Here is an 11,750-nt window from a genome sequence, read left to right on the forward strand (position 1 = left end):
AAAATAATCTCATATGTGGAGTCAGGAATTGTGGCTTCTATTGATAAAGCTGAGGTTCATCAAGAAATTAGAGCTGAGATCGTAGGGAAACTAAACAATTTTAATATGAGCAAAAATTGAAAAAGATAACCTAAAAAAGACAAAAAATACATTAAGACTTTGCCTCTTTCATTTCCAAAAACAACCAAAAACCAAGTTGCTTGCAAGAGATGCAAACCAAGCTAATATTAAAGATCCCTGCAAACAATTACCTTGCAAACCAGGCTCTTCATAGGTGGCTCTGACAATCAATGGCATATCGTAAGAAAAAACTCGAACTTCGTAGACAGCTTGATAAGATTTTTTTCCTAGTTGTAGTTAAAATGTGAGTGATTGGCAGCAAATGAAATGATTTACTGTCTGATTATGGGTTTTATCAGCCTAAATCTTGTTAATTTGCTCAAATGGACAACATCGGTATAAAATTTTTTCGTAAATTGCTACTAGTGACAGGCTCTTATCTTTAAGTGATGCAAATTTATCAAAGGTGATTCACTTACCAATACTAGAGATAAAGCTAACTCCCACGCCATACATGTGCATTCATCTGTCGAGCAAATTGACCAACAGCAATTTTGTGGTATTTTGAATTGAGAATTTTCCCTGGATTGTGAAACAAAGCAAGTCCTGTTCTTATGGCTGAGTACATATTCATGAATAGTTTAAATTGTCTTCACAAGAAAATTCACTTGGAATTGTTTCGATGCGCTAAATGCTTTTATTAAGCCAGCTATTAATGACGGCTAGAGGAGAAAGATATTCTATGTAGACTGCAGGTCATTGTTTGACTATTGCGTTTATTTCTTTTCCACATTTAATAGGTCGTGCTGAAACAGCGCGTCGATATCAGCTCTAGTAAGTGCAGAATTCGAATTAATCCCAATTATATTGATTTTCAATATCATTGAATAAAAGAAAAATGTAGCTTGCTATTTATGACATGAAGTATGTCCAAAAATAGACGAGAGAAAGTTCGAAGTTTAGTAATTGCAGATGCGGTGAAGAGCCTGGTTGTTGATGTAGTCTCCACATGTCAGTTTGAAGTGTGGGAATTGATGATGGCTTAAGAAGCATTCTAAGTTTTATTTCTGTTTGAGAAATCGCAGAGACACTATCTAAGTTGGCTTTGATTATAGTTGGATCTTGGTAGGGTTGTTATATTGCTGTAATTTCTCAGGGTTTGAATATGTCTGGCGTTTTTATTTGCTTAGATTGATAATTTTGATAAGGAAAATAGGGAAGCTTCAGGTGAATAATGAATTCCTTGACTGTGTTCCAGTAAAGTGCCAAGTAAAAAATTATTACCCTGTACCTTAATGGGTTTGCAAGCAGGGTAACCTTTCTCTTAGTAAAATATTTTTTTTCTGAGAAATCAGTTTCTCTCCTACTAGGCAGGGGACATCTGGATAAAAGCTTGAAAAGTGCACAAAGACATGTTTTGCAAAGCAGTTTCAAACACGAATGCTGCCATATCTGAATAAGCTATGCTGCGCAGAGCCCTTCCATAAAACTCCTTAATTAGAGACATCAGCACGTTAGTAATGGTACTGTAACTATGAATAAATTTATAGTATCTTGATTCGTATTTTTTCAAATCTATAGTAGTTCAACCAAATTCAGGAGCAGCTGAAAGCAATTGAAAAGGACAGAATCGAAGGGCGTGACAAAAAACAACCTTTCCACAAATTTGGCTTTAATTCAAGCTATTCACATATTTTTGTTCATTAAGTGACTAAAAAATGTAGAATGAAATGGATATAGCTCTCAAGAGTATCGGTAAACCCATAGTTATAAAAGGTATGCTTAAAATTTCTACACACTTATTGAAGTGAATTGGCTTGTTTTAGTTAGCAAAAAAAACGAAGAGAGACTGGGCATCTTTCGTGTTCTTTATTGAGGTTCCTTTCACGCAATGCCTATTACAATCTGCCCCATTTTATATAGCAAATGGACTGATAAATTTCAAGTTCTTAATGTCTCTTTAAAGTTATTACTTTGATATTCAACCTTTGGAATAAACTATGGATCCTAGTTCAAACTGTTTTGTCTTTTAAGCCTTATCAGAGTATTATTTCAAAATTTTCAAGCAATCTTTCGAGAGATATCCTCGAAAGATTTCTTTCAAGATTTTTTTAAGGATATTTTTTTTTGTAGATTAAACCTGTTTTCTTCTGCAGAACAATGGACTAAATTGATACGGCTTTTGAAAGAAATAGTAGCAAAAGTCTGATAGAACCTATCTTGTGGGTTATTGAAACTATCTAGTGTTTTTTTTTTCTCTCATTCTCTTGTGCATAGGATGCCTAATTTTTGTACAAGCGAAATATCCACGTTATTTTAGTCTTTCATCTTTTCTCTCTCCTGGCCACAGTCTCTTTTCTTGTCATTTCATTGAGTTTTACCTCTTTTTGTTGTTTTATATCATGCCTTGTCAGTTCGGCTTAAGAACTTTCATATGTCAATTGTACTGGCAACTATTAGCCACTTCTGTCAATTATAATTTTATTGGGTTACAAGACACGCAAATTCGTTAAATCTACGGATTTTCTCTTAAGAATTGAAAGAAATAATCAGTGATTCCGAAATAATTTTGATTGATTTTGATTTTGGTATTGAAAATAAATCTAAGTTAAAAAACAAACTAAGCCTCACGGCTATAATCACGTGACTTGTGAGCAAACACAAAGACGTTTTAAGTTGTCCAAAGACTTAAATTTTGTCAAAAACCTTTTTAGGGATAATCTTCCATCTGACATTTGTTCTGAGAATTAAGGAAATTGCCATTAGATCTTTTCACAATGATTTTCATCTGACAAAACTTATGATTAAGAAGTTCCAGGATTTGGATGTGTTTTATCCTCGTTTTTGTCTGGGTCCTGCCATTAAGAATTTGTCATCTAAACCTCTTAGTAGTCAACAAGAGGTAGTTTTGTCGATGGGTTCTAAATTCTGTTTTTAACAACGATTTCTGATTCAAAAATAATTTCAAAGGTGGAGTCAGGAGTTATGGCTTCTATTGATAAAGTCAAGGCTTCTTAAGCACTTAGAGCCGAGACCGTAGGGAAACTAAAGAACTTTAGTAGGAGCAACCCACAAACAGGGCTTTAACTATAACAAAGAGCATAAAATTACCAAACAAAATACACCTTTTTTTCCAGCGTGTCTCCTTCTTACCAGAAGAACTGAATTGTTGAGCTGAGTTGAGTTAATTTGTGGTCACTTCAAATGAGGTCACGTCTTATTTGAGGTAAAAAAAAAATCTGTGACCTGGTTGAAGGTTGTTTCCCATTCTTCAATGTGCAATAAACTTCCGAATTCTATAAATGGAAAGACGGCACTATATAAAATTTTATAGATAATTCAAGAACATCCGTTATTGTCTCAAAAAATAAGAAAAAAGGAAAAACGAAACATCCGTTAAAGCACCGTACACTTTATACAACTGAAACATATTTGGCTATTTACAGCAATTGCTCTGAGGACTTTGATGATCCTTGTTGTGCTGGATATGAATCGGGTTGATTCACGATTCCTGACGTTGATCTGTTTCTTCAGCTTGTCTCTGGGATACAATTCTATATATCTCTGTCAGAATATTTTGGAAAGCAGATTTGACATTTGTTGAGTCCAGTGCTGAGCTTTCAATGAAAGATAAACGATTGGCTAGAGCAAATGCTCTAGCCTCATCAGTTGGCACACTGCGTAAATGTCTTAGATCACTTTTATTACCAACAAGCATGATAACTATATTTTGATCAGCATGGTCACGCAATTCCTTCAACCACCTCTCGACATTTTCAAAGGTTAGCTGCTTGGCAATGTCATACACAAGTAAAGCTCCCACTGCACCAGGATAATAGGCTGAAGTGATTGTTCTGTAGATCTCCCGTCCAGCTGTGTCCCATATTTGAACTTTTATAGTTTTTCCATCAACCTGTATGCTCCTGGTTGCAAATTCCACTCCAATAGTTGATTTTGATTCCAAATTAAATTCATTTCTAGTGAATCTTGATAATAAATTACTTTTCCCAACTCCAGAATCTCCAATCAGTAGAACTTTAAATAGGTAGTCATATTCGTCATCTTTCAATCCCATTACGATTCAAAAAGGTAAATATCTTCTTTGTTTGTGAGATTGAAAATTGGAGTCATCTAAAAGTTTGCGGCTATGGCCGAATTTGAAAATTTTTTGTTCACCAGAAGTGGAACTCATACTTGAGCTTGTTACACTATCTATTCGATGTTTAATCTTACACCATAAATATTTTTGCAGTTTGCATAAGAACATTAGCGATTATGTACTGATTTAATTATAGATAACATTATAACATCGTAGTTACTTTTACGTCATATATAATTATAATCTAGGATTATAACGCCATTCGTCAAGCTATCAGCTGCAAATGAATAAAAAGGGAAAAAATGCCCTCAAGTCAGAATATCCTTGTTGCAGCCACAATTCTTGATTTTCAACCCAATATACTACCCTTGTTGTTCATGCCAAAGGATAGTAATTTCCTGTTTAGAGGTTTCGACCAGGCGGCTCTAGAAACATGGTTTAGATTCCTTAGACATTTTGCCTAATACTTGAAATTATTTTGAAAAGGAAATAAAACTACGGTAGAGTTTGAGGAAAATGACGAACTACTTTTTCCTGGTATATTTTTAATTAATAGTGATTTCCATTTACTGTTTTCAATATAGAAAGCCTAAGCGAAATGATAGATATTTAAATTTGTCATTCGTGCCAGCCTGTTTCGATGAAACAAGGAGCTATGATTTCAATGGTGAACAGAGCCTTCGGAATTTGTTTCCAGGAGTGGCTGGATTTTGAATTGTTGTATTTGAGGGATACTTTATTTTGTAATAGTTGCAACAGTTTGAACTTGGTGGCTTATACATCATACTAATTATATTTTTTCTTCCATCAAATTCAATTTGATTGAAAAAACTTCAACATTGATTGAAAAATAATCCACATACTGAGCTCGTCCCTTTTATTGTAATTCAATTCATTCTTTACAAAAAATCCAGCAGCACCACGATATGGTTCTTAACATGATGATCATAACTTGGAACTGAATACAACGAGATACTAGTTGGAACTAGAAAATGTTTCAGATAATCTTATAAAATAAAAAAGAAGAACATTTTTTATTAATTCCAAAATATACCGGTAGTTTTCGTCACGTGGACATTCAAAGAACATAATCGCTGACTCTTTTCATCTATGTCATGAAAGTACAGCAACTAGATATAATCGCTCTCCACAATTGGCCAAATACACCTAATTGGATCAGTCTCAGTTTGGCGCACAAGATTGATTAGACTAGACGTTGTGATTTCCAAATTTATCTCTTGAAGCACTAAGAAGATTGTGCGTACGTTTCGTAAGGTTCCCAGCTAAAAATGAGCCTGAGCGACTTAACTGTTCTTTGTTTAAAACACATGGCGAGTTATTTTTTTTGATAAAACCCGGATGAGAACAAGGCTGACTTCATCTGGACTTTGAGATTTATGTAATCCATCTCTAAATCGGTGAACACTGACTGTGTCTGAATCTTTCATAATAATTAGACCCATCCTGACAAACAATACACGCTTTATTGTGCCCCAAGCTCTGTGAAGGAATTTTCTTGACACCATTGAATGACAGAGAATATCTCCTCCCTTTCTGCTCAAGGTCGTCCCAAGGTCAAGGTTTCTGCTCAAGGTCAAGGCTTGAGCTCAAACTGATTCACGCGGTTTTGTAACAATTCGATTATATGCATGAATATTTTTCATTGATTTTCAATTAGTACAAATTTAGGATAAAACTCAACATGCACTGCATCATAGATGTCAGAAGCCAATGTTTCAACTGGAAACTTAGCATGAAAATTGGCTGCAGTCTGCAAAGTCGATTTTTTCAGCTTTTTGTAAAGTTTTTTTCGCAATTTCTTTAGCTAGATTTTGTCAAGTCGGGGATGCTCTGCATTTCCTTTTCCTCCATTGCGAGTGTCCTGTCGTTAGGTCTTAGTAATATTAGCATTTGAATCTTAAAATCTATATTCTGGGGCTTTGCTCCTATTTTAATACATTTTTTCTATGAAGCAACCCAATTACCTTGCTTAGCAGCCTGGAAAATACGCAGTTAATTACTCCACGGGTAGTTTTTCTTGGAGGGGTTTACTTAAAAAAAAATTGTTTTTATTTCTTTGCATTACATATTGCTTGCTTCTTAAGTTCATGGATTATATTACTAACTGGTTGAGAATGGGAAGACTACTTACTGTGTTGGCGATATCACTTTTTGCATGTTATCTCGAATGATTTTACAACACCATTCAACTAGTGAAAAGAGATTTTAATGATTTTATAATGGTAAAAATCAATTGAATGTTTGACTCGCCGCAATATTCTTGCTCATGTACTATAATTTTGATGCTAAGAATTACTTCAGATCCAAAATTTTCAGCTTCCCGAGAGATGCTAAGGGGGATTTTCTTGACAACTTTACGTGCCCATAACGTAGCTACAAAATTCAGCTTATAAACTATATTGCACTTAATCTAATTGTTCTTTTTTCACTGTTTGCATTGCACTGTTTTTATAAGAGTACTTCAAAATTTTCATCGTATTGATGCGTGAGTCAATTCGCACCAAAAAAAAAGAAGCTATTTGAACCTTAGAAAAAGACCCTCTGCATAGAACACCAAATAAAAGCTCCTCTAGGACCAAATCCAAAATACCATGTTTACCGTGTCTTAATTCCATATCTAACTTACCGTCTTTTCCTTCAACTTTCAAATCAATTGCATTTTCTAACAAGAAATCGAGTGCAGCAATGAAGACCAGCGTCTTTGCAAAAAAAATCTGCATTGACGGAATCAAAACTAATCCATAAATGTTGTAAAGTAGGTCCCAGAGCATATAATGTAATAAGCATGTACTTTAACTTATATTGCTGGTTCCCACTGCTGAAATAATTAATGAAAAATAATGGTTCCCACTGCTACGTCAATCCGGAAACGATTTTTTGTGGTGGAACAGAGGTACCACAGAATCGGATGGAGGCTCACAAAGAAACACAGACTTTTGCGTCCAAGCGACAAACTCTAGAAAAATTCAAAGCAGGCGCTCAAACTCGTGATCCTTCGTGATAAAGTCGTGATCTTTGAATATATTATGGGCTGGCACCTAACAGCCAAAATTAGCTTTTCAATCAAGTCATTTGATTACCTTAGATTATTTTGAAACTGATATGGGGGGGGGGCTTCTAGACAAGGATAACGACAAAAGAGTTTTCATATAGAAAATTTTGTCACTCAGAAACTTTTCGTGGCCTAAACTTTCATACAAAAACAAAGAGGTTCTGTTTTATCATCATACTAATTATATTTTTTCTTCCATCAAATTCAATTTGATTGAAAAAACTTCAACCTTACCTATAATCCATATAATGAGCTCGTCCCTTTTATTGTAATTCAACTCATCCTTTACACGAAATCCAGCAGCACCACAACATGGTTGTTAACATGATTATCTTAACTTGGAAATGAATAAAACGAGAGATACTAGTTTGAACTAGAAAATGTTTCAGATAATCTTATAATATAAAAAAAGAAGAACAGTTTTTTATTAATTCCTAAATATACCGGTAGTTTTCGTCACATGGACATTCAAAGAATATGATCGCTAACTCTTTTCATCTTTGTCATAAAAGTACAGCAACTAGATATAATCACTCTCCACAGTTGGCCAGATACACCTGATTGGATCAGTCTCAGTTTCGCGCACAAGATTGATTAGACCAGACGTTGCGATTTCTAAATTTATCTCTTGAAGCACTAAGAATATCGCGCTTACGTTTTGTAAGGTTCTCAGCGAAATATAAGCCTGAGCAACTAAACTGTTCTTTGTTTTAAGCACATGGCGAGTTATTTCTTTTGATAAAACCCGGATGAGAACAAAGTTGACTTCATCTGGTCTTTGAGATTTATGTAATCCATCTCTAAATCGGTGAACACTGACTGTGGCTGAATCTTTCATATTAATTAGACCCATCCTGACAAACAATACACGCTTTATTATGCCCCCAAGCTCTGTGAAGGAATATACTTCACACCATTAAATGACAGAAAATATCTCCTCCCTTTCTGCTCAAGGTCGTCTCAAGGTCAAGGTCTCTGCTCAAGGTCAAGGCTTGAGCTCAAACTGATTCACGCGGTTTTGTAACAAATCGATTATATGCATGAATATTTTTCAATTTTTTTCATTTAGTTCAAATTTAGGATAAAACTCAACATGCACTGCATCATAGATTTCAGAAGACAATGTTTCAACTGGAAACTTAGCATGAAAATTGGCTGCAGTCTGCAAAGTCGATTTTTTCAGCTTTTTGTTAGATTTTATCGCACTTTCTTTAGCTAGATTTTGTCAAGTCGGGAATGCTCTACATTTCATTTTCCTCCATTGTGAGTGACCTGTCGTTATGTCTTAGTTTAAAAACTACCTATCTGACACCTGATATCTAATATTAGCATTTGAATCTTAAAATCTGTATTCTGGGGCTTTGCTCCTATATTAATACATTTTTTCTATTAAGCAACCCAATTACCTTGCTTATGAGCCTGGAACATACGGAGTTAATGACTCCACGGGTAGTTTTTCTTGGAGGGGTTTTGCTTCTTTAGTTTAGAGGGTTTTTTTTCTTTTTTCTTTTTGGTTGCTTCTTTAGTTCATGAAATATATTAATAAATGGTAAAGAATGGTGGGACTACTGACTGTGTTGGCGATATCACTTTTTGCATGTTTTATCGAATGATTTTACAACACCATTCAGCTAGTGAAAAGAGATTTTAATGATTTTATAATGGTACAAATCAATTGAACGCTTGACTGATCACAATATTCTTGCTCGTGTGCTATAATTGTGATGCTAAGAATTACTTCAGATCCAAAATTTTCAGCTTCCCAAAAGAACCTACGGGGAATTTTCTTGACATCTTCTTTATTCACTGTTTTCATTGTACTACTTTTATAAGAGTACTTCTAACTTTTCATTTTATTGATGCGTGAGTCGATTCGCACCAATAAAAAGCTAATTGAACCTTAGAAAAAGACCCTCTGCATAGAACACCAAAAAGAACTCCTCTAGGAACAAATCCCAAATACAATGTTTACCATATCTTAATTCCATGTCTAACGTACCGTATTTTCCTTCAATTTCCAAATCAATTGCATTTTCTAACAAGAAATTGCGTTTCATCTTCCCAAAAATATTATCAGTCAACAGGAATTGCTGTACAGCAACGAAGACCAGCGTCATTGCAAAAAAATCTGCATTGATGGAATCAAAGCTAATCCATAAAGGTTGTAAAATAGGTCCAAAAGCATGTAATGTATTAAACATATAATCTAACTTATAGTACTGGTTTCCACTGCTGAAACAATGAATAAGAAATAATGGTTCCCATTGCTACGTCAATCCGGAAACGATTTTTTTTCTGACGAAACAGACGTACGACAGAATCGGATGGAGGTTCACAAAAAAACGCAGACTTTTGCGTCGCTGCAACAAACTCTAGAAAAATTCAAAGCAGGTTCTCAAACTCGTGATCCTTCGTGATCAAGTCTTGATCTTTGAATATATTATGGCTGGCACCTAACAGCCAAAATTAGCTTTTCAATCAGCTCCGTGACTTTGGTTATGATTCCTTTTTTAATCAGAACAACACATGCGATTTGTCGTATGAGGTGAAATTATTCAACGAATCTGACGTTGCAGCAAAACGGTTAGTTTTGCGCCGTTTGCCACAAGATTTGTGTTATTTGTCGCATGTTTCAGGATTTTGCGTGAAATCGCAGCAGTAGGAACTAGGGGCAAAATGAAACTGTAACGAGAATACTTAAAGTTTAATCACCAAAGAGGTGATATGTCTTAGCTTAGAAATGATATGGTTTAGTTTATTTCTTAATTTATGTCTGTTTTGGCTATTATGCTGGGTTATAGTTTGGGCACTTATAAAAGAGTGGATCCATTGCCAAAAAAAATACAGCGTCTAATTATTCAAACTGTATTAATTAGATTAATCACAGAAGCAGATTGATCTGCATTTTTACCTAAAATGAGTAAAATTCAAGCTGAACTTATTAAGAAGACATTCCTTAGGATCAAGATCCTAATACAAGATGGTCCCTGACAGTCAAGGAGAGAAAAAAAAATATTCCCTCAGGGTGGCCACATTTCTGTCTTTCATGAGTGTATAGTAAAGATGACGATTGAAGATCTTCTTTATATTGGACATATTTTCAACCTGAGCAATTTCTCTAACACTAATCTGTTTTCTTTTATCAAGATCACTTTGAAAAGCCATTCCTAACTAGAAAAACTAATACAAAATCAGTTGCAATTCTTCCGAATAAGGAGAAACTGAATTAAAACTTGTTTCAGGCTAGTTCAAATCAGCTGCATAAAATGCTCGAAGTCGGAGAGTCTCTCAGTCCATTACGCCTTTGATCAATGACAAGTTTTCTCTGACTTGCATATCTATACCTTTGAATGTATTAGAAAACATAGGATAAAGTAGAAGTCATTTGAATACCATAGATAATCTTGAATCTGATATGTCAAAACCAAACCTTTCTTACATGTAAATAACAAGGATTCACTAAAAATTCCTAAGGACGGGGGGGGGGATTCTAGACAAGGATAATGCACAGAAGAGTTTTTATATGGAACATTTTGTCACTCAGAAACATTTCTTGGCCTAAACTTTCATACAAAAACGAACATGTTCTATTTTATCAACTGGCTTAAAAATTTAATGCGGCAAGAATGAGTAGACAGTGTTGCGCAAGTTGGGGATAGGGAAAGGTACAGTGTCCCCCCCCCCCACGTTGAAATTGAAAAATATATTTTTGTGGTCTTTTCATTCAAAAATATTCTTTTTTAATTTTCTAAAAATCTGAAAAAAAAAATTAGAAACTTGGCCCCGCCCCTAGATATTGAAAAATAGCATTTGACCCCCTCCCCTAAATTTTTTGAACTAGCACCACTAGATAAACATAGCATCAGGTAAAAGGGCGGGCTTATTTACCTTATCTTTTTGCGCTTAAAAGTAATGTGACCGGCTTGAGAAAATCCGTCACAAAAAAGCCCCAATGTTAATTAATCTGATTAAAGGAACAATAATAATTCTATACACGTATATTCATTTATTTATCTGTTCATTATTTCTCGAAAACAGCAATATGTTTTATGAAAATTGGGATTCTACAAATTTCCCAGTGAGAACAAAGGACCTAGACAGGTCACGTCTGTTTTCGAAAAAGGAAGAAAAACCCCCCAAAAGTTCAATGGACCTTCACGAAAATGACACCATCAGATTCAACCTATCCGATAACCCTAACGTACAGTACCATCAGATTCAGCATATTTGAGAACCGTACTGTAGAGGTTTCATGTTCCTATCTACAAAAGTTGTGGAATTGGGCATTTTTCGCCAGAAGAAATATAAAGGATGTGTCTTTATTTGTCTTTGTTTGCTTTTTTTCCAGGGCTGGATATCAAACCAATGGTCTTAGAAGATTTGAGAGGGTTCAATCACATTGAAATCAAAATATCAAGTTCCTTTTTAACCGACCAGATGTATTGGAGGGGAGCTAGCCTCCCTTCCACATCCCTTTTTCCCCAGGGCATTCGATAAAAAGTTTGCTCTACACAATCC

The 11,750-nt window shown here is 34.9% G+C and overlaps 1 protein-coding gene across 1 annotated transcript; it reads right to left on the reverse strand.

Annotated features, from left to right (window-relative positions):
* Positions 1-2,903: 2,903 nt before the first annotated feature.
* On the reverse strand, positions 2,904-4,151 carry LOC136036837 (ras-related protein Rab-11B-like). The gene has a single exon (XM_065719171.1). The coding sequence runs from the start codon at positions 4,133-4,135 to the stop codon at positions 3,563-3,565; it is 573 nt and encodes a 190-aa protein (XP_065575243.1). The 5' UTR covers positions 4,136-4,151; the 3' UTR covers positions 2,904-3,562.
* Between the last annotated feature and the right edge of the window lie 7,599 nt (positions 4,152-11,750).

Source organism: Artemia franciscana, chromosome 16 (genome assembly GCF_032884065.1).
Source record: "Artemia franciscana chromosome 16, ASM3288406v1, whole genome shotgun sequence".
Lineage (NCBI taxonomy): Eukaryota > Metazoa > Arthropoda > Branchiopoda > Anostraca > Artemiidae > Artemia > Artemia franciscana.